Source organism: Cyprinus carpio, chromosome A10 (genome assembly GCF_018340385.1).
Source record: "Cyprinus carpio isolate SPL01 chromosome A10, ASM1834038v1, whole genome shotgun sequence".
In the NCBI taxonomy this organism is placed as follows: Eukaryota; Metazoa; Chordata; class Actinopteri; order Cypriniformes; family Cyprinidae; genus Cyprinus; species Cyprinus carpio.
The window spans coordinates 9,645,560-9,669,803 of record NC_056581.1 but is presented as its reverse complement, the minus strand read 5'-3'; the positions used below and the strand labels follow the sequence as shown (position 1 = coordinate 9,669,803).

The 24,244-nt window shown below is 36.1% G+C and overlaps 1 protein-coding gene across 3 annotated transcripts; it reads left to right on the top strand.

Annotated features, from left to right (window-relative positions):
* The first annotated feature begins 3,493 nt into the window (after positions 1–3,493).
* LOC109098003 (tripartite motif-containing protein 3-like) lies at positions 3,494–23,126 on the top strand. 3 transcript variants are annotated; one of them, XM_042765096.1, is made up of 13 exons: positions 3,494–3,735; positions 14,300–14,481; positions 16,113–16,353; positions 16,723–16,874; positions 17,583–17,763; positions 17,843–18,575; positions 18,676–18,780; positions 18,952–19,118; positions 19,920–20,088; positions 20,903–20,962; positions 21,231–21,301; positions 22,515–22,655; positions 22,760–23,126. In XM_042765096.1, exons 2-13 carry the CDS (start codon positions 14,336–14,338, stop codon positions 22,910–22,912), a joined length of 2,319 nt encoding a protein of 772 aa, XP_042621030.1. In that variant the 5' UTR covers positions 3,494–3,735; positions 14,300–14,335; the 3' UTR covers positions 22,913–23,126. The 3 variants fall into 3 exon arrangements, with proteins under 3 accessions (XP_042621030.1, XP_042621032.1, XP_042621031.1); XM_042765097.1 differs by lacking the exon at positions 3,494–3,735 and adding an exon at positions 11,034–11,193; XM_042765098.1 differs by lacking the exon at positions 20,903–20,962 and having other exon boundaries at positions 3,495–3,735.
* Positions 23,127–24,244: the final 1,118 nt, after the last annotated feature.

Here is a 24,244-nt window from a genome sequence, read left to right as displayed (position 1 = left end):
TTGCAAGAAAGGTCAACAGTCTTAGAGTGTGACAAAGAGGAAAACCATGACTCAACATTTATACGTTCATCAAATCAGGATGCTTCTATCTCATCCAGTCATAATGCCCACTTAAGATATGTGTCCATTTAAGATGTCCAACTATTTCCCCTAGATGCATTTCTAAATATTTAATGCAAATTATTTTCTTAGAACCTAAGAATAAAATAGCATTTCTCATCTCACACTTGTCTTACACACACACACATTAAATATACTTTCTGTTATCTTTCCTTTTATCTCTCAGCTTATCAAAATCTTAAGCATATTGATGAAGCTTTCTAGAGTAGAGGAAAAGAAACAAAGCAAATAATAATAAGATTTCAGACAGTAATAAAATTTCCTCCACAGAAACAGAATTAACATACCAGTTTTATACTCTACCTTCACATGTGGCTGAGAAAATAACGTGTCTCAGGACTGTTGCAGGTGAACTTTGTACCATAGCTGATTAAGAACTGAGCTTTAAAATGGTTTTTAATCCCTGTGGTTAATTCTCAGTACAATGCACTCATGAGTGCAGACAGTGGCAACTGGGAGTTAAGTGAATATTAAAATTCATTCATACCAGGCAGTTATTAAGTAATTAAACAATGGTATTCCCTGTTTGCATATACTGTATGAGGATACTGGATATAATAAAAGACCCTGATAAATGCTGATGCGTATCACAGACATCAGACATGTAAGCGGTTTGTTATCTAAGCTTTACATCATTGGTTATTAAACTTTTTTACTCCAAAGGCCCCCCTTTGTCCAGGACAGTATTTGAAGGCCCTCATATCTAAGCTGATATGTACCTCTGGTACTTCTTTTGAAATAAGAATAGTCAGTTTAATATTGTACATGTTTATTTTTAGTATCTTATATTAGCATTTTAATGAGGATTATGTAAATATAACTAAATGTAAATTATTTTAAGGCTTTTTGGGGCCCCCTGGAGTTTTGCCGAGGACCACTAATGGGGCCCCTGTCCACTTGTTAAGAACCACTATTCTAGATGCTTAATGAGAAAAAGGAAAGGAAAAGGTTTTAGAATATGTTTGTGGTGCACAAATATTATACAGTAAATATATAAATATTTGTTTTTCACATGAATGGGTGTTTCTTTAAGTATGGGCACTTTTATGTCTCAGGGCTTGATTTCAACTTTTTTTTCTGTAATAAAACTTGAAAACATTTTAATATGTCTTCATCATTTATTTACAGTATTCTACTTTCAAATTATATTTATTTATAGATTTTCTTTTACCTACTGCACCTAATTTTAATCTTAACCACAATCTTAAACTGAAAATCAATGATTAAAATATTCATGAACACTTTTATTTTTTTTTTAGTTTTAAAAATATTATTTTTAATTCTAATGCAAATTGCTGTCATTTCCACCAACAATTTCCAATAACAAAGTTTCTTGGAAAGTTAGTATACTTGGTTACATGACATTAAGAAATATAATGTGTGAAAATAAATAAATATATTTGCAATGTCATTTCCACCACAGAATGCTATCAAACACAATATATCAATTGAGATATGGTGAAAATAAAATTTGTTCATAAAAATAAGATTGGCAGCATCACATGTGATGGCATCAACAGCCTCAGGCTTCCTGAAGAAGAGGTCTGTCTTCATACCACTTATAGAGCACAAATGCACACTCTCACACAGTGCTGAGTGCTGGCTTTGTGTTGCAGTCACATGCAATTTACAATATGGTTCCTGCAGGGCTGTACTCTTCCAGTATGTATCTACTCCTGACTGCCGAGTAAAGAGAGAGAGAAAGAGAGGGATGAGGAGGAGGAGGGGGAACAAGGCAGCCTGCCATCTGGGTTCTGCTGCACTGGATGCAGTCTCCATGGTAACATCGCTCTCTCATGCAATCAAATCAAGGAATGAGATCAGGCCTGGCCCACCCCCTTTAGCATGGATGCAGTTGTTGGTTTTATCAAATTAAGCCACGCCCCAAGCAGTTTGCTCCGCCTATTCAAACCCTTAGTTTGGTCTTAATGATGAATTGAATTCAATTTGTCACTAGATGTTGGGGGATGTCCTAGTTTAAAGGGTTGACTTGGTAGTCCTAAGATGTCACCATGTGTTTTTCTCTTTGGGTTGACATAAAGGATATTTTTAGCTTGTCTTGGAAGACTGATGTGACTTAAATGACTCATGTTGCCCAAGCTGAAATTTCAGCACGTTTTTTATTTTTTCATTCTGCTCTGTTAGGTCTTATTATATGTCCTGTGTAGTGAATATCTACAGTGGTAGCCAGTCTCTCTCTCTCTCTTTGCCTCTGTAGTCATTAATCTTCATTAGCTCTCATGCAGTTACTCAGTCATTATCTTGTCCTCTTGATTTTTCTCCTATCATGTTGTTTCCTGCTACCTCTTCTTTTCCCCTTAATTTCCCTGATTGTGAATACAAACAAACCCTCCCCCTTACAGTGTACTAGGAAACCGAGCAAAAAAGCTTGGAATGTCCATGTGCCTGCAAAAAATAAATAATTATAATAATAAAAAAATGCCATCATGCAATTTCATCACTCAGGAGAGTCATTGGTTTTCTTTTTTGCCTCTCAGATTTAAACTCTTGAGGACTTTCTCTTTGAGAACACAAACATGTGACATCTATTCGTGTGTGTGTGTGTGTGTTTTTTTCTATGTGTATGTTCTGCTGTTCACTGCAAAAAGTTTTGTTAATCAGTATTTAGCATATTTGTTTTGTTTTCCAGTTTTTAAGATAATTTAATTAGATTTATTTTATTTTTATTGCCTGTTTAGAAGTTTTTATGCATAAATATAATACTTCATAAATGACATACATAAGTTACATACAATTTTGAATGTGTTACGCTAAAAGCATTTGAAGTTTTTTTTTTAAAGAAATGCTTAATACTTTTATTCAACAGGGATTCATTCAATTGATCAAAAGTGAAAGTGAAGACTTTTTAATGTTACAAACAATTTCTATTCTAAATAAATGTTGTTCTTTTAACCTTTCTATTCATCCCAAATTCCTAAATATCATGGTTTCCACAAAAAAATATTAATCAGCACAACTGTTAATAATAACAAATGTTTGTTTAGCACCAAATCTGCTTATTAAAACCCACTGTATTAGACTTCTATTTCCATCTGAAATGTAATCATAAAAACTGGGTGTGGTTTTTTTTTTTAGAATGTGTCAGATCAAATGTTTAGATATTTACAAGACAAAAATAATATTTTTGTTGTTGTTGTTGTTTTGTTTTTGCAGTGTATTTGGTACTGTGGCAACACTTAAAGACAGAGCAAGAGAGAATCCTCTGTATCTAAAGGATGTGTTCTCTCTCTGCCATTTTTCTGTTGCCTTGCACCTTCACTCAGAGCATTGGCTTAGCACAACCCCACCTCCCTTACCTTCGGCCAATACCCTTCCACTATCTACCCTTCCCTTCCTTCCTCATCATAGTCTCTCTTCCTTCTCTCACACACACATTACACACCCTCGCTTGCTCACGCCCTGCTGCTGCTTCTCTCCTGTCTGCTTGTCTTTCCTGCTTTCTGGATTTTTTCCTTTAATCTCGCTGTATCTTCTTCTTTGGGATGAGGGGCTGTAAGGCTGGACGGGTCTGTGCTTGGATGCTCCGCTGAGACCTGTCCGTATCTTTCTTTTTCCTTTTTCATCCCTCTATTTCTGTCAGCTGCAAGAACTCACGTGAGTACAGCATCGGGGAGCTCCCCTTTTATCCCTCATTCTTTCTCCTTCATGTCATCATGGCTTTCATTCTCTTCGTTCACCTCTCCATCCATCTTGTATACCATTGTGGGTTTAATCACACTGTCATTCATGTAGCTTTGAGAAGGACTGTCTGTGATGAATAATTCACTGCAGTGTCTGGCCTCTCCCTTTCAGTCAGCTGGGCATCTCTTTAACACACGCATGCACAGACACACATACGAGTGAACGGACATGATCAACAAACACCCGCCTGGATTTCAGTGCTTATGTAAAACAACAGTGCTTGTGTGCTGAGAAATGTATAGATATGAGGTGAGTGTGTGTGTAAGCACAAGTATGTTAGCTGTCACCTGTGAAGTGTAATTGGTGTGCTTTGCAACCTGTACTTTGCATTGATCCGAGTCACACAGGGGAAAACATTTAGATTTTAAATGGATGGCTTCATATTGAATTCATGATTCAAATCATGATGTGTTTGGTGTCACAGCGGTATCCTGTCTCTTAGCAATGATAGGAACTGTCTGTAGACTAAAGATGTGTGATACATCTTAATGATCCAGCAACTGATCATCTGATGTACAGTATTCTGGAATAAAATAATTTTGTTTTTCACCATTTACTGACTTAAATGCTGCATCCTATTATAGTGACATGATGTTACAGTTACAGTTATTGTAATCATCCAAGCAGGCAGCCATAAATGCTGTAATAATGACAACATAACAGCACAGTCACGGCATGACAGACTCTCATTATAATATTGTTTTGTAGAAGTTAATAAATTTATAGGATGTATTTAAATTAGCTTTTTGAATTTTTAGTTTTCATTTAGTAGCTTAATAGTAGCTTAATAGTAGCTTAATTCTTGTAATTTTGTAATATTCTTCTTGGCATTTTTAGAAGTTTTTATTTTTTTAGCTTTAATTTAGTTTTTTTTTTTTTTTTAATTTTAGTAAATTCAGTACTTCAGCTTAATTTCAGTTCATTGCCAAAGCAACATTGATTATTTTTGTTTAGAGTAAGTTATTTCAATTAATGTTTGTTTTAAATAAATATTTGTCATAATATAGTCATATTTTACTTTATTTTAGCTTTAAAAAAATATGAATAACTGATGTATAAAGATCCCATCGATGATTTTGCTTTCACACAGGCTATTTTTTATTTAAACATTCAATATATGACACATTTTTGCTTAACGATTTCACAGACATTAAGATTCACAGTTCACTATTGGAGTAATTTCTGTACTTTCTGATCCAGCTGTTGATGTACTTTTAGAGAAATAAGATTATCCATATGTGCTAACACTCTCTGTACTATCAACTCCGTGGTCCAATAAAATCTGTAAGCACATGAACAAATGAATGGCGATTACAAGCCATTATGTGTACATTTGTGTTAAAGAGAGAAGTTACAAAGAAGAACTCTTCTTGTACAAAGAAGAAACACTTACAGCTGGCATTGACGTAATGGCTCCTGAGAAAAATAAATAAGACTAGAGTGCATTCAAAGTTTCCTTTAGAGGTAAAAGTAAAAAATGGCTTATAAATTTTGTCTTTTATTTATTTATTTTACACAATCATCAGTTTGAATCCATACAAATCCAGTAGAACTACTTTTTTTTTTTGTGATAGAACCAAATAAAATGCTTTTTCAGAATGATTTTACACCAGGTTTGACTGTAAAACTTCCCTTGATTGGTACTGAGAGGTCAAACAGAGATTGTCATGCTCACAAATGGTGTTTGACGTCCTTTGGTTGGAGATTACGATGGAAGGGCAGTCCAACTGACAGATGTCTCTGCTTTAGTGTAGTGACGTGAATTGCTATCCATGGCCATTGTTCATGCATCTCTGTGTGTTCTTATGCTCTTTCCCTTTGTAGGATCACATTAAATGCCTTGCCAGTGACATACTGTGATAGCTAGCTGCCTGAGTGACCATTACTCTACTTAACCTCCCCTTCAGGGTATTCTTACGTGTTTTTGTTTGTGCATGTGAACAGGAGAGAGCAGTTCACTTGGGATGTGTGTTTCGTCTGCTGGGTGTGATATGTTTGTGACGTCATTATTATGTTCAAAAGAACCAGTTAAGCTCATTCAACCTGGTTTACAGAGACCCAAGCAGGCATTCTAGTTCATAAACGCACTTAAATGCAGAGCTAGTTTGATGTGACATTCATAATCATAATACAAACACTAACCAGTTTCTATTTAAAAGCCTTTACTGATTCTTGTGTTTGCATGTACCTAAAATATGTACACTGTCTTTGTTCTCACTCAAAAGGGAAACAATTGTGCTTCCTGAAGTCTATTGACATAATCAGTCTTAGTTAATGGTGGTAGATACTATTTTAGCTTTCTTTGGCAGATGGCTTTAGATTTTTTTTCCTCTTTTAATCTTGAGTGTTAATTAATATTTATAGAAAATTCAAGCATGAAAATGAAATATAAATGACATTATGCCTACATGATCACACTGACTTGTATAGCACTATTATAGTAGTTTGCTTGACAGGGACAAAAGAGATCAATATCTGAACTTGTTTAAGATGGAAGGATGTGTGACGTGAAGAACAAGTGGATTTCTGTTAGTTTTGATTTGAATATCTCTTGCAAAAGTGTCAGTTTGCCAGCATAGTTAAGGAAATGTACTTAAATTTGTAAGTAAAATGAAACCATTTTTATACAGTAGCTTACAGTGCAGGACCTTTTAACATGTTGAACTCACTGACAGATATAACTGAGAAGAGAAGAACTGATTTTAAGAAAACCTAAAGGAGTCTTCCTTCTGAAGACAGCTGACTGTGAATGCCAGTGTTCATGTGAAGCAGCATGAGAAAAGAGAGTCCCAAATTCCACTTGAGCAATGCATGGATGTGTTTGCATTATGCATGTGTGTGTTTGATGTGATCAGGAGTGCTGTAATGTGATAAAATGAGCATGACAACGTGCACAAACAATCATTTTAAAGCATTCTCAAGTCAGCTTACTTCTCCGCAGGCTTGTTGGGGTTTATTTTGAATCTGAATTATTCCCAAGAGATCAGTGTGTTGTGTTATTTCTGTCAGTGTAAGGGGTCTTAGGGAGAATTAGTCCTTCTTGGCTTGATTACAGATACTATTGACTATTGTCCCTTCATTATGAAGGTGTTTCTGAGAGAGAGGGAGCGAGAGAGAAGTGGGGGAAGGAGGAATTGATGAAGGGTCAGGAGAGCTTGAAAAAATGCTGCCACACACAGCATGAATATACTGATGGTGAGCTATGCTGAATAAATGATTGAATTTAATGTTCCTGTTGAGTACAGTTTGGTAGCACAACTCCTTTGCTAATTCACTACATTATGCATTTGGCTTATGCCTTTAAGCATTTAAAGTAAATATTTCATTAGTTCATGCATTCCCTGGGAGTTGAACTTTGGCATTGGTAATGCCATGCTCTACAGTTTGAGCTAAAGGCATACTAAATCAAATCAAATCAAATCAATTGGCCATACTTAACTTTAATAATGTTTCATAAACATGCTGATTCCCAGCTTTCAACATAAAACCACATTCGTAACAGATTTTACTTGCATAATGTGATGTATTTCCAACTTAAATTGTTATTCAATAGGAAAAAAAGTGCAGCACCTACCCATTGAGAATTGGTTGGATTGGATTTGCACTGCTGCAAAAATGAAGCCAGACCTGAATGAGAGTTTTGTAATAATATTCTCTGAACAGCTTTTGGTTAATATATTAAAATAGACTACTGCCTACATGATGTCACTGGAATAGAAACTCATTTCAATGAATTTTGATTTGGACGAAAGACTAAAAGGCATTTTTTTCTTTGGAATAACAAACTAATGAATCATACAAAAGAACATGAATGTTATTTTAAAAGTTACATTTTGTTTTCTAACAAAATTGTATTAAGAATGATTCATTCATGTATGTTTTATTTTTCAAGCTTTAGACATTTTTAATCAAAACATCATAGCTCGATCTTGTGATCATGCAATTGACAGCCTCCTCTTTGATATTCCATACTTCTCCAATCATCTAGTCTTAGTTTCGATAATGTTTTTTTTTTCTTGGATGTAAGTCACAATACAGAAGAAAAGATCTGTCGTTATTTCTGTTTTATCATATGTCATTTCTACACCACCTGTGACGTCAAATGGAATTGCAAAAATAAAGATTTGAAAAAGTCCCGCCCCAAACTCATGCCATTGGTTGAGCCAGAAATTAATGTACCAGGCTTTTTGAAAGCACCACAACCAGACTCTAATTGGCTAACTTAAAGCTGTGTCTGCACATTAAACTGCAAAAGCAGAAAATATTTAACAAAATAAAGATTACACACTTTAAATCCCCCCCCAAAAATGTAATGTTTGCATTATGCAGCATATTAATCGATGTATCTTGTAATGCCCTTGGCATTGTTTTATTAATCCATGTTTGCTCTGCTTTTATTATTCTTTTTTATTTTTTTGATGGATGCATCAGAGCCCTCCAGAACCGCAGTCTCTGAACTCTCAGGGGTCTGGTCCTCTACTCACTATTCAGAAAACACTTGTTCAGTCCTGAACCACAGAATGAGGACACTTCTGCATAATTTCTACTCCTAAACTGATAAACATACTGTATAAGTGAGTTTTTCCACTGAAGCACCAGAGGCTGATCCGCAGGGTGACTCACACCCATCTGCGAAAAGCACATGTGCATTAGCTTCATTAAAACTCTCCATTTTACATATGGCAAGTGCTTTATTAAATGGATAAGTCTTTGACCTGTTTGTTGGTATTGTTTATATGCTTAAGGCATTAAGTGTTCTTAAGCATCTCCTCTGAAAATGCACACACGCACACACACACACACACACACACACATACACACACACACACACAAACACAAATAAACATTAGTTATTTGAAGGATCAGATTATTTCTGACCCATCTCATGTACCCAGCTATCCATGCATTCCATCCAGAAATATTCCCACAGTACATAGAGTGAGAGAGAAAGATAGTAAGAAATGATTAGGACATGCAAATGAGCTATTCATGGTCTACTGGCAGGATGAGGTCCAGTTAAAGGGATAGTTCACCCAAAAATGACAATTACCCCATGATTTACTCGCCCTCAAGCCATACTAGGTGTATATGAAAAGAGCTATAAAAGAGTAACCAAGAAATTAATCTAGGGTGACACTAGCTTATGAATGTAAAAATTAAAACAGTGGAGAACTAAACTCCCAAGTCTGTGTAATGACCACTACAAGACTGTGACGTAGGTAGAGCAAGATCTTTCTCTCTCTGTTGAATCCCTCTCTTTCTCCTGTGCCCTGCGGTATCCTGACAGCATTCTGTTGAGTCATGTTTCCTGCGGCTCGATTACCTCTCCCTCTCTGCAATTGCAGTGACATATATATATATTACATAACTGGACAAGAGGACGGTGCCTGAGGGCTCCATCTGAGCCGAGTGGACTAGACATGGCATCTTATTGCACTTTATGTAAAGATTAATTAATGCAATCATCAGAAAACTTTAATTACGCTTCACTGTTTGTGCTGTCTGGGAGCGCTCCATATGTTTGCTTATTGCACAGCTGATATAAGGAAGTTTGGAAATTAATCTCTCCAGTTAACTGGAATGACTGAATTCGGTGGAATTTAACTGGAATAACTGGCATTGCAGAATGGAACTAATCCTGGTTTGCTGTAGAGTTTCCCACAGTGCTATCCCACCGTTTCTTGCTGTTTGTGTAAGCCTCAGCCAGTTTAGCCTGCTTAGTATGTCAGGGAATTGCAGTGAATATGCATTTAAGATTTCAATTGGCTACCCCCATGATCTGGTTGAACAACCCCACCCCCACACCTTTTTTTTTTAGGGCCAGTAAGTTCTGGGTGCCTCTACATGGGAGTGAGCAAGCAATATTTATCATGTCAGCCCAGATCATCAACCACAAAGCTACTCTGCCACAAAGATCATAAATATACACACAGGTTTCTCAGTCTTTAATTTCCCTTGCACACAAGTTACAGCATGTATTCTCCCATATACAAAAACATTCCATGATTAAAAAGTCCAGCTTCACTTGTGCCTGCTGTGTTGGTGCAAGTTTGGAGCAGTGGTGTCAGTCAGAGGTGTGGGTGTTATCTGAAAACCAGCCATCGTGGGAGAAATCAGACATTCAATCCCTTCAGATTAATGACTGTTGATGTTTTCCATTTAATCTCAAACTGCTCTGCTGATGGATTAAAAATGTCATTCACTCAGAAAGTATTTTTAAATCTATTTTCAAACAAATAAATAATTACATTCATAAATATGCAAAGTGTATGTATTAGATAGAAGCATTAGCCCTTTATATAAAAAAAATAAAAAAATATTGTGTATAAGTAAATTTTAATGTTTTTTAATATATATATATATATATATATATATATATATATATATATATATATATATATATATATTTTAATATATTGGATTATTATTGATTTTTATTATTTTTTATTATTATTTTATTTCTCATGAATCAGAGGTATTGAAATCCATAATCCTGCAATCTGGAGTCACTCCACCAAGATGTAATGACATCATCTCTTATATAACCATCATACCGGGCGATTGTTTTAAGACTTTTATGTCAGTCAGTTCACAAGCAAGCAAAAGCAGGACAGTGTCCGGAGCTAAACCAAGATTAGCATTCATTTTGATGATTTTGTCATGTCAGAATAGTTGAACAATAAAGGGAACATAAATAATCTTGCAGAAATGACACATCCTACACTTTTTGTGACTCAAAATGATTCACATTAAATCACTTAAAAGTGCATTTTGGAAGGTAGAAGCAACTTTATCCACCTAGAAGCATTTTCCTTTAAAAGCAGGTGCACTGTGAACTGAACACTTTTTTTGTGGTGCACTATAACTCAAAGTATTGTCAAACTAAACGGAAGTCTTTTTATATGATCATTATTGTACTTTGTTCATCATAAGCTTTCACACACACTGAAGTGCTTGCAAATAAAAAGCTAGCATTCAACTCAAATCCTCTCCTTTCCCCAACCCACCCAATCTGTCAGTAGGAATTGTTACTCTCTGAGGCAATCCATGCCTTTGGGAAGATAACACTGAACGGCCAATCGCAGCAGAGCTTGTGGGAGGAGCAAAGGCTCTGCATTCAGTCTCAGCCAATGGCGTAGCCTAGTAGACATGGTTTGGCTTTAGCCAGCCGCCCCTTTGTGACATCACAGCTGTTGCTCGGTCATTGAGAGTGCACTAGGCGTGGGGACAACGAGCGGTGCGTTCATCTGGGGAGGGGGTCTAAAGACAGAGGGAAGGGGATCTGTTGTGCTATTCAGCCACCAGGCCCTTCTGAAATCTCAGAAAACAACAATGGAAGCTGCCTGAGAACCATTCACTTTGCTTTTGAGTGTAAGTGTGAGTCCCCTTTAGTCTAGTGTGTTTGAGTCTTGGTGTTTGCACGTGAACGGTCGTCTGTTTGTTCACTGGAGCAGTGAAGAGCTGTGGCTGTGAAAGAGAAGAATGTTTCTGTTTCTGTCTCCGGTTCCTTCCTAAAGCTGGTCAGAGTTGGTCTGAGGTTTAGGAACAATTTCATGCTTTGGTTAGTATCATGTTCATGCCTCCTCTGCCTAGTCTGAATTTACCAGGTTTTTAGGAGACCCTCATGTCTGAGAGCAGTTAGAATATATGCTTTGAGGTTGTTCATGGATAAAGCATAATTTATTTATTTTTTGTTCAGAAAGTCTATAGGTCATGAGTTCAGCATCCCATGGAAGCTTGATGGATGTCAGAAGCAGTTAGATGCATGTTGAGTGAGTTTGAAAGGTGTATACACATGTGCCATGCACACAGTGATGAGTGGGAGTGAATTGTGGGATAATTTTGTAAGAGGCTGCATGACACAATTGCTGATTGTTGTTGGCTTCTTTTTTTGAACAATGACATCAATGCCACAGTGTTTGGTTTCTCAATTATGAGGGTTGCTGACCGCTGGCCTGACCCCTAAGGTCTTGCAGATCTCGTTTTAGTGGAACAGGTGAATTTATGTCACCCTTCAGCGTTTGGAGCAAATCATGTCACTTACAGTGTGTTGGTTGGCATGCATCTGGGTCAATGACAGAACATTCATTTTTTTGGCCCATATCTGGTAAATATATATATATATATATATATATATATATATATATATATATATATATATATATATATATATATATATATATATATATATATAAAAATTCAGTTTTTAAACAATTACTTAAAATGCACTTTTATTTCTTCATATCTGTCTATCTGTCTATTTGTATTAATGCATGCATGTTTGGTTAGGTTTTTAGGTGTTAGAATGATACATCTGTCCTTTATATTATAAAAAAATTAAATTCTTAAAAATAAAAACCTTAATAGTTTGGCTATTATTATTATTAACTTATTATTTTTAATCAATTAAAAACTTGTTATACCTGTTAAACCATAAACAGAGTTTGAAATTGAACTGAAATACTGAAAAAAAAAAAAAAAAAAAAAAAAAAAAAAAAAAATATATATATATATATATATATATATATATATATATATATATATATATATATATATATATATATATATATATATAATCGATCATTACTTATATATATTTTAACAATGTTTGCCAATATTTATATTTTAAATAATGTAAAAATGTCTGCCAAATCAAAGTCATGAGGTTTAAGCAAAATGATATCAATCATATAGAGAACCCTTGCAGACCCTCATGACAGTGTGTCAATAAGTCTCTTAAAATATCAAATAATATGACATTTTTATGAATAGACAATGTTAATTCAGGTCAAATGTCAGGTGGTGTGACTCCCCAAAAACTTAATCATATTTATCATTAATACATTTATGATATATTTAAAAAAAATGTTACAGTGAAAAATATATTCAAAATAATGATAAAGTACTCACAGATGTAAAACTAAATTTCTTTGTTTATTGACACTGTTATATGTAATTGACTGCAGGAAGGGTTCTGCACTTATTTACAAATGTTTCTCATTTATAAATATGCTTTACACCACATGCTTTTTATTCTACATTTGAGTCCCCGTCAGCCCAGATACCTGGCTTCTCTTTCTGTGTTGTGCCACAAGAATCTCAGGCATCCGCTGCTGGACATGACCCCTTATTAAGCCTACCCCACTGAGACATACATTTAAATATAGCCCGCATTCATCAACACATCAGAGAGGGTGAGGGGGGTTTGGGGGAGGAGTATTATAAAGGGAACTGGTATCAGCCAGGTTTAAAGCTCTCACACTACCATTACTCATACGTCCATGAGAGCACATGTCAGTCCTGCAGAATTATCAGAGCAGCACTGGGACCAGAGGCACTGGAGTACTACAAGACACAAGACACTCGCTGTCAAAACATGCCAGAGAGCAGAAGTGAGAGACTGAAAGAGTGATAATAAAACACTGGCCTGCAAACCAATCAGACAGAGAAACTGTCCTGAATTAAAGCCCTTATTTTAGGTTTCTGTTGAATCTGACTTGTAAGGGAGAGGGGGGTAAAAAGTGTCACCCCTTTAATCTAGTAAATTGTGCATCATTTTAGATGAGCCAATAATAGAATATCTCATGATTTGAAAGACCACTTTGACAATCAGATTTGAGAACTAGAACGAACTGAATTATCTGATTGAGTAATTTATTCAAATACCCATGAATTGTTAATTGGACTATTTGTTCAAAAATGGTAGCTGTGGGGGTAAAGTGTGTCAGATATGTTGAAACATGCTGTGTCAGTGGATCATAATGATTTTGCTTCCAAATGCAGAAAATACTATTACAAAATGTTCAATAATTTCACTACATTCACTATATAATGTGCAGCAAAATGAGACTTATGGAATAAATGGAATTATGCATTGGTATGTTTAATTTAGATTTTTCTCATTTATTATTTTTACTCCTTGGAAAGGTGGTCTTATTTCTATGACCCGATGTTAGACACTTTTTAACATGCTGAAGTAGAATTTATCCTGAAATATCAGTTGTACCTCTGTCTCATATCCCTTTGCTTAGAGAACAACTACAGTAAAAAGTGGCACAGCATGTACCACCATCATCAAGAGCCAGTTATGGCCGCAGCACAGCAGTAGTTCATGTCCTTGTATCAGTACTTATCTGTCTGCCCGCTGTTGTTGAGTCTCATCTAGAAAAGTGGCATGAAAATTGACAGCATCTATTTGCCTCCAGAACTCCATAATCCAATTTCCCATGCTCTTCTTCTCTGATGAAATGCAGTGTGTTCTCTGGCCTACAGAAGAACAGTTATTTTCCTATTAAAGTTGCTGGTTTGGTGGAAGCTCAGCAGGCATCACCTGTCATCTCGCTCTCTTGTATTCCTCTTCATATTGGAGGTTGTCTTTTCATGCCATACTATGAGTCTCTACATCATTTCAAAGTTAGAATGATAAAAAAATTGTGAGTTTTTCTTTTTCTGTAACATAGCATCTTCTTCATTTCAGGTTAAGGTGCATCCTGGCCCCCGGTCCCCTCTGTGGATGTCTGTCACCATGGCGAAGTTTGAGACCGGCCGCACAAGCCCAGTGGTCCGCCAGATAGACAAGCAGTTCCTGGTGTGTAGTATCTGTCTGGACCACTACCACAACCCCAAAGTCCTGCCCTGCCTGCACACCTTCTGCGAAAGGTCTGTGTTTGTTGCCATAATTACTGATAGCACAGTCCTTCATCTTGAAAAAAGAATTCCGGTCATTTAATTTATTCATTTAGCTGACAATATGCAATAACCTTTTTCACCTTTTCAAAACTATTAGCACCCCAGATTAGTAAGAAACAAGTATTGGATTTCATTCAACAAATATGATGTTGTCATACAGTATTTGTGGTGTAGTATATAATAGTTATGTTAGAGAGAGAACAGGAAATGATGCCGAGGAGATCTGGTAAAAACGTGAGCCACATTTAAACTCCATTACCCACATGAGCACTGTGGCATAACATGAGCAGTTCCTAAACATACTAAAATTAGTTGTCACAGTTTTAATAACATGCATAATGATTGAAGTATGGATCAGCTGGTAGCCTTTTAATAGGATGGCATACTGTATGAACTTTGTGTACTTACTGCTGACATTCCTTGGCATAGATGCTCTGTCTCTATCACAAACATTGTCTTCTGCATTGATGACGGTGTTCAGTCAGTGTGACAATGAGACTCTCTGTGTCTTTATGTGTCTCTTTGGGTGTTTTGTGCTTTCTGTGGGGTTGTATGTCAGCAGCGTGTTATTGTTCATGTTGTGACTGAAATTTCAGCAACACTTGCCCTCCTAGCCCTCTCATTCTCACTCTGTCTCACAGGAGTACATCATTTATGAAATATGAGATACACTACCGTTCCAATGTTTGAGGTCAGTAAGATTTTCAAATGTTTTTGAAAGAAGTCAGCCAGAACGTAGATTTATTTGATCAAAAATACAGTGAAAACTAATTTTTTATTTTTTTAAACATTACAATCCGTTTTCTGTTTTAATATATTTTAAAATTTTATTTGTGACGGCAAAGCTGAATTTTCAGCAGTCAGTGTTACAAATCATTCCAATATGCAGATTTGGTGCTCAAGAAACATTTCTTATGATTATCGATGTTGAAAGCAGTTGTGCTTCTTAATATGTTTTATGGAAGCCGTGATACATTTTTCCAGGATTCTTTAATGAATAGAAGGTTCACAAACGGCATTTATTTGAACTATTTATTTTGAATATTTATCTATTTGATCAATTTAATGCTTCATTGCTGAATAAAGGCATTCATTTATTTAGAAACTAAATCTTACTGACACCAAACTTTTGAAAGCTAGTGTATGTTAACGGTTGCTAATATTTGTTTTTCAATGGTAATTTTACATTTTAAGATGAAGTGTGTAATTTTTTTTTTTGACGTTATAATACATTGCCCAATGCCTGCTTAAAGGGATACTCCACCCAAAAATGGAAATTCTGTCATCATCTTTCACAACCTGTATGACTTTCTTTCTTCTGAGGAACAAAAGAGGAGTTATTTATAGCAGAATATTCAAGCTGCTCCTTACCATAAAATGATTGTGAATGGTGACTTAAGTTTCAGTTGTTTCCTCACACATAGCTATCGTATGACTTTAGAAGACTTGAAATATAGCGCATGAGACATATGACTTACTTTTATAATGGTTTATGGTGCTTATTTGCCCTTTTTTGAGCTTGACAATACTTGGTCCCTACTACTGTTAGGAAAATAGCAGTGAGAACATTCTTCAAAACATTTATTTTGTGTTCCTCACAGGTGCCTTCAGAACTACATTCCTCCCCAGTCCTTGACGCTGTCCTGCCCGGTGTGCAGACAAACCTCCATATTGCCCGAGAAAGGTGTGGCGGCACTACAGAACAACTTCTTCATCACAAACCTCATGGAGGTGCTGCAGAGAGACCCAGAATGTTCTCGGCCGGAGGCCTGCAGCGTGCTGGAGTCTGTCAGTGCAGCAGCCGCTGGGAAACCACTCTCCTGCCCCAATCACGAGGGCAAGGTAAGCCTCTTACCATCTGATGATGAAACCAAATTTGGGAGCATTTGGTGAGAACATGAAGCAAAAAAAAAAAAAAAAAAGTTGTTGCAGCCAAAATGTAGAAATGTCTGAATGGGAAATTACTTCCATCCCTGATTTCTCTTCATTTGAGCCAGGTTTTCATTGGCAGACGCTGCTGTGTGGCTTTCTCCTTGATTTTGCTCTTTCCTCTTAAACACACCTGAAAGCTGCCAGCTTCTTTCTTTTATGTGTCTTCAAAGTCATAATACATGTGTGTTTACGCTGTTCAGGCCTGTTAGCGTACATTAGCGCCCTTTGATAATCCATTAGGATGCTGAATGAATGGGTTGCTCACTGGTGCCCCTGCAGGTGATGGAGTTTTACTGCGAGTCGTGTGAGACGGCCATGTGCCTGGACTGCACGGAGGGGGAACACAGGGAGCATGTGACCGTTCCACTGCGGGATGTTCTAGAACAGCACAAAGCAGCACTAAAGAACCAGCTGGATGCTATACGCAACAGGTAAATGTGCTGCATACATAACAGTCAGCTGTTTTAAATACAGTTCATCACTTTATTAATAATAGCAACACACTACATACATATTGCATACATATATCGTTTTATATGTATGTATATATGTATACATATTATAAAAATATTATATATATATATATTTATATATATGTAATATTTAACTGTGTATTGTTTTATTTTAAAAATGTATCATTAAATAACAGTACTAATATAATAATGATAATAATAATAATGAATATATCACAGTTTTACACACACACATATACTGTAAATGTGTTTGTATTTGTTGTGTAACTATTATATTGATAACATAATACATTCCAAAAATATTTATATAAAATAATAATTATTAAGTCTCATTTTACTAGTGACTAATGTGACTTTTACTAGTGACTTATAATGATAAAAATATTCATATAAAACAATATATAATAATAATTAATTAAGTCTCTTTTTACTAGTGACTAAATATAGAACAAAAAATATAATTGTTATTAGTTTTACATAATTTATATAATATATGATCATTATTAAGTCCCCTTTTATTAGTGAATACACAGAAATAATAATATTATTGCAGACTATGCAGCGTTTTGCATAATATTGCAGTTCCAAATAATTGATCTCTTTTCCATAATTTTGCTTATATAATTTGTTCTACCTGAGATTTTGTTTGTTTTTTTATTTGGTCAGGCTGCCCCAACTAACAGCTGCCATTGAGCTGGTGAATGAAATCTCTCAGCAGCTGATAGAAAGAAAGAACGAAGCCATCAATGAGATCAGCGTGACATTTGAGGAGCTTGAGAGGGCACTGCACCAACGCAAAGCTGCACTCATCACCGATCTAGAGAACATTTGTAGCACCAAGCAGAAGGTCAGAAATCTCTTGATTGGTTAAACAGGCTGTACTCCTTCTATTTCTCTAATGCTCCTTTCTGCGGTGTCCTCTGCAGGTGCTTCAGGCGCAGCTATCTACCCTTCTGCAGGGAAAAGAGCACATCCAGAGCAGCTGCAGTTTCACTGAGCAGGCCCTGAACCACGGCAGTGCCACAGAAGTCCTGCTGGTCCAAAAGCAGATGAGCGAGCGCGTGAGCACCCTCGCCTGTCACGACTTCCCTGAACGGCCGCATGAGAACGCCCACTTGGAATGCCAGATAGAGACAGAAGGCCTGCGACGCTCCATCCAGAACCTGGGTGTCCTGTTGACGACGGGTGCTGTGGGACACACCAGTGTGGCCACAGGAGAAGGGCTCAGACATGCGCTGGTTGGTCAGCACATGACTGCAACTGTTACCACTAAGGATAAGGACAGCGAGCTTGTGCGGACCGGTAACGCGATCCTCCGAGCGGAGATAACAGGGCAGGATGGAGTGCGGGCGACAGAGGTGGAGGTCGTAGACAATAAAAATGGAACGTATGAGGTAGGATACACACTTAAGAGTGAAGGGGAGTACTCGTTCTCTCTGATGCTGTACGGACAGCCTGTGAGGGGCAGCCCGTTCAGACTGCGGGCGATAAAGCCGTCGGACGTGCCTCAGTCTCCGGATGATGTGAAAAGAAGGGTAAAATCTCCCAGTGGAACAGGGGGACACATCAGACAGAAAGCCGTACGGAGACCCTCCAGCATGTACAGCACTACCAAAAAGAAGGAAAACCCCATTGAAGATGAGCTCATTTATAGAGTAGGTAAGAAACCCTGGCGTATGCAGTAAGTTTGACATTGAATTGTTGTGAAATATAATTTTGATTTTGAATGGCAGTGAATTTCTTTTGTCTGACCCCTCAGGCTCTCGTGGACGGGAGAAGGGAGAGTTCACCAATCTACAGGGCATCTCTGCTTCCAATAATGGGAGGGTCATTGTAGCAGACAGCAACAACCAGTGTATACAAGTTAGTCAATGCATGGAAATATTATACAAAATTAAAGGTTTCATTTTATCTAAGGCATTTTAATGGATATTGAAGTAATTAGCCAATGTGTCACTTTGGATCAGTACAGAGATATAGAAACATTTTCATTGCATTTAGTGCAAAATTGGATCATTTATTGGTTTTTTTGAAGTGTTTACCAATGATGGGCAGTTCAAAGCACGCTTCGGGGTCAGGGGTCGTTCTCCGGGACAGCTGCAGAGGCCAACAGGAGTGGCAGTCGACACAAATGGAGATATTATAGTAGCTGATTATGATAACAGATGGATCAGCATCTTCTCCCCTGATGGGAAATTCAAGGTAATTTTTAGATCACAATTTACAGTTTATATATGCCTCTACACTACCACTCAGAAGTTTGGAATATTTAAGATTTTTTTAATGTTTGTGAAAGAGGTCTCTTGTGCTCACCAAGCCTGCATTCATTTGATCAAAAATACAAAAATATTTTTGTGGAATCTACAATTTAAAAGTTTGGGGTAAATAAGTTTCTTTTCTTTCTTTTTAGTTAAATGAATAATTATATTCACAAAGGACAGATTAAACTTATCAGATGTGACAGTACAGATATTTATTTATATTGTTACAAAAGTTTTCTGTTAATAATAAATGCTGTTCTTTTGAACTTTGTTTGTCAAACTAAATGTTTTCCACAAAATATTAAACAACAAAAGCTGTTTGATAATAATAAGAACCATTAATAATAGCTGAATACTTAATAAGCATATTACATTTTAGAATGATTTCAAAAGGATCACTGAAGTAGTGCCTGCAGAAAATTCAGCTTTACCATCACAGGAATAAATTACATTTGAAAATATTTTTAAAAAGAAAAAAGTTATTTAAAATTGTAATAATATTTCACAATATTACTGTTAGTTACTGTAATTTATTGTGTTTGTGATAAAATAAATGCAGCCTTAGTGAACATAAGAGAAAAAACATTGACATATCTTTACAAACTGACATGAATTATAACTGAGTAAATATTAAAATTATGCTATTTTCTTACTCAGTGCCATGATTGACTAATCAGAATCAAGAATCTTTAAGAGCCCTTTAATAAGGTCCTCCCTCTCTTTTTGTCTGTGCCTCGTTCAGAATAAGATTGGCGCAGGCCGTCTGATGGGACCCAAAGGAGTGGCTGTGGACAGGAACGGTCATATCATTGCAGTGGATAATAAAGCCTGCTGTGTGTTCATCTTTCAATCTAATGGCAAACTAGTAACCAAGTTTGGAGCCAGAGGCAACTCAGACAGACAGTTTGCAGGTACGGGGTGTAGAAACTGCAACACAATGCCAACAGATGAACAATGGCATGCGGTTGTGGTGGTTAACCTATCTAAGCACTGAAGGGTTGCAGAAGTGTTGTTAGCGGCCTGTGTTGTGTGCACAGTGTGACTGCTTGTCTTCTAACATCTCTTCCTAATACCTAATTTGTCCAGCTTAGAAACTCTTCTTGTGACCTAAAATGTTACATTGCATCAACAAACCTTAAAGAAACAAGTTAAAATGATGTTTCGCTACAAAAGCAACAACTGAGAACCCTTCTGGGAAGACAAACACCACTAAAGGCTGGTGTGTTTTATACAGAAAAGGCCAGATTTACCCAGGCTTTCAGTTCCAGTGTCTGAAAGGATGTAAACTTGTGTCAGTTCTGTTCCTTTGTTTCACTTTAGCAAAAGCCATATTTTTAGTTGCATTATCTGTCTGTATGATAAATAATTAAGGCCAATGCATGCATACATGGAAGAGCCTATATTCTGATATATGCACACATATTAGTCCCATTTTGTAATTCATCAAACACTTTCCCTTCTGCTGCTTATTTTACTATTTAAATGTATCATTTCATTTTCCTAACCCTTCTTAGGAAAATGCATGCGGACTGGTTTGGATGTGCATCTCCATTGTTCTGGTCAGCTCCATGTTTGTTCCAGCACTTAAAGTTGATTTGCATCCTCACACTACTTGAAATGTTTGAAATGTAGCTCCCGCACTTTTTTATTTGTGTGAATCCCCTCTATCCTGTCATTTATTTGTCTCCGCTTATCCTTGTTTGTGTTTTTCCCATTCCTTTTTAGACAAAAGTGGTGCAAAGTTTGCACTGGAGCAAAAGTTTAGTAAATCTGGCCCTGGGTTCAGTAAGTATTGAGTGAATTCTCATCCCAGAATGTGGTGATTTATCTTACTGAAATGAATTAAGTTTCATTCTAGAACTGAATTCAAGAGTCTGTGATTCTGTGCTGTGTATCTAATCAAAAGTTGGCCAGAAATCAGATTGTCAAGCATCACGAAATCTGATCAGTTTGGAGATCTTGATCACATCATCCTACTCTCCTTTCCACTTTCTTTCTCTTTATTATGTATGAATGTCTCTTCTCCCCAATTTTTCTGTTTTCTCACTTGCAGGTCCACACTTCGTTGCTGTCAACAACAAGAATGAAATTGTCGTGACAGACTTTCATAACCACTCTGTCAAGGTGAGTGATGTTGAGGTTATTCTTAAAAATTGTCTCCTGGTCGACAATAAAAGACCATAAAATTATTAGGAAGGGAACTGGACAATATCTGAAAAATTTCATATGGATTAAGGGATAGAATTCTGTAATTTACTCACTCTCAAGTTGTTCCAAGCCTGTATGAGTTTCCTATTTCTGTTTAGCACAAAAGAAGACATTTTGAAGAAACAGTTGACGGTAACTATTGACTTCTATAGTATTTTTTCCAGACTATGGAAGTCAATGGCTGTTGTCATCTGTTTGGTTACCAACATTCTTTAAAATATCTTCTCTTGTGTTTAACAGAAATAGGAAACTCACAGGTTTGGAACAATGTGAGATTAAGTAAACGATGACAGAAGTTTCATTTTTGGGTGAACTATCCCTTTAAAGTTGGGCTAACCAGCAAGCAGCCACCTAACAATGCCCTAGCAACCACCCAGAAAACCTGAGCACCTTTCTAGCAACGGTCTGACAACCACACACAACAATAATTATATTTTTTAGTATATTAAAAAAGAAAAGTTATTTTAAATGATGATAATATTTCACAATATTAATATTTTTTACTATATATTTAATCAAATAATGCAGCACTGGTGAGCACTTCACAATCCTCACTCTTCCAATGATTTCTATGGCATTAATATATTTTCCAAGTTTAATTAAGAAAATTGCATTTAGTAATCTTTTAAGCTGTGTTTGACTTTACTGACACCTAGTGGTGTGGATGCATCCTTACAGAAAAGCAATACATTTCAGGTACTGTCTTTGTAAAAATTAATATTTAGCAGTCAGCAATGAATTTATTCCATATGTTAAAATTTAAAATATACAATAATGGAGGCAAAATATTTTTATGTTAATTTGTTTAATATTGGGTGAAATGTTAGTAGATAAATATATATATATATATATATATATATATATATATATATATATATATATATATATATATATATATATATATATATATATAGATAGATATATATATATATATATATATATATATATATATATATATATAGATATAGATAGATAGATAGATATAGATAACCTATATGACTGGATCATTTTAAATATAGTTTTATTGTATTATTCATTTCTTATCAGTAAAACTTTTTAATGAGCGGAAAAATTACAGAACGTATTGTATTTTATTGAATATGAGCGATTTAAATTTGTTTCTCCTCAGGTCTACAGTGCAGATGGGGAGTTTTTGTTTAAATTCGGGTCCCATGGAGAGGGAAATGGTCAGTTTAATGCCCCCACAGGGGTATCTGTTGATGTTAACGGCAACATCATTGTAGCAGACTGGGGCAACAGCAGAATACAGGTAATGAATCCTCTAAACACCCACTTCCTCTTTACAAGTTCTCCAGGAAACTAGTTACTTTAGAAGCACTTTTTAAGTAAATTTTAATAATTTTTTTCCCGCAGGTGTTTGACAGCTCAGGTTCATTCCTCTCCTACATCAACACAAGTGCTGACCCTCTGTATGGGCCGCAGGGCCTCGCTTTAACCTCCGACGGCCATGTTGTGGTGGCCGATTCTGGTAACCACTGCTTCAAAGTCTACCGGTACCTGCAGTAACAGCTCAGGTACTGCCACAAGGTGCCAAAAACTCTCCTACTACTTCAGTTCATCATAGTTTGCATTGTCACATCGGCGAAATCCTCGGCCAAACCAGAGGAAGAATCGAATAACAAAATGCACTTTTCTGTAATCTGCTGATTTTTATGTTCCAAAACAAAGAACTGCTTCTCTACTTAACCGGGAATGTTGATTGTAAATAACAGAAATCATATCAATAAGCACAGATTCTTATTAGAAATCATGTAAGTTGTGTATAAATAAAATATATATAAAGCGAAACATTTTGTTAATCGCCATCTTAAACCCTTGCAGAAAAGTCATTTCCGAACATCCTCTCCCGTTTCATAGTAGTTGAGCTTCCCATGACTGCAACAGTTGTGTATTTTAATTGTTACATTCTGCATTTGTAAATATACAAGTTTGTGTACATATGAACATATTTGGTGTATGTAACATGTAAATGACCCTGGCTTCTTGTATTGTCCTATGACAGCATTTGCCAATGAGATTTCACTATACCTGAGCTATTTGGTGAGTGCTTTCAGTTAACTGGGTGTTCAAATCATTCAGATCGAACATATGAGCTGATCATCCCTCACAGATATCAACAGCACAGGAAGTGATGTGCATCCCTGCTGTGCTCTTTAAAAAGAAATCTAACCACTAAACAAAAGGAGCCAAAAATGACATATTTTTTCCATTCCAAATTATTTATTTTTCTAAAGCACAAGGCTACTTTACATGTTGAAAAATCCAACTGAACGAGGAAATAGAAATATAATCAAACCCAAGTATTTCACATATATTGCCTCTGATTTTTAATGTTCTCTAAAGATGATCAGCTATGAGAAATGATATCTCTTCTCTGTAAATAATCATACAGGTGTGTTGTGTTCACAGTGTAGCAACCAAATGTTGTCTTTAGTCAGTATTATAATTTAAGCTTCATTTGTCTATTTATTTAATGTTTTGTACACATTTTCCTGAATAATTAGTTTTGAGATTGTCCTTCATCACCAGCTAATGATTTCCAAAATCACTTCCCTTTAATTTTGTGGAGTTTTGTCTCTTTAAAGGTTGTGTAACGTCTCCTTAACAGGCTACTCTGTGATACTGTACAAGATTAATGAACAGTGGCTCACAGTTGAAACGGTGAAAGTATAACCTATCTTAATATCTGTGCAAAGAACATTTTTGCATGTTTATGATTTTACTAGCATTGGCATATGGTTTCTGCAGCAGCGAGATACCTGTAACGTTAATGATTTGCTATTTCCAGGCTGGAAATTAAAAATTATGTAATAACCAAAAACAAATATTCTATACTGT

What these genes read in the sequence shown, in the direction of transcription:
- LOC109098003 (XM_042765096.1), top strand. Translation starts at nt 14,336, where the DNA reads ATGTCTGTCACCATGGCGAAGTTTGAGACCGGCCGCACAAGCCCAGTG. An exon ending in TTTGTAGCACCAAGCAGAAG is followed by an intron (nt 17,764 to 17,842) that starts GTCAGAAATCTC and finishes TGTCCTCTGCAG; the next exon opens with GTGCTTCAGGCGCAGCTATC. An exon ending in GGGGCAACAGCAGAATACAG is followed by an intron (nt 22,656 to 22,759) that starts GTAATGAATCCT and finishes TTTTTCCCGCAG; the next exon opens with GTGTTTGACAGCTCAGGTTC.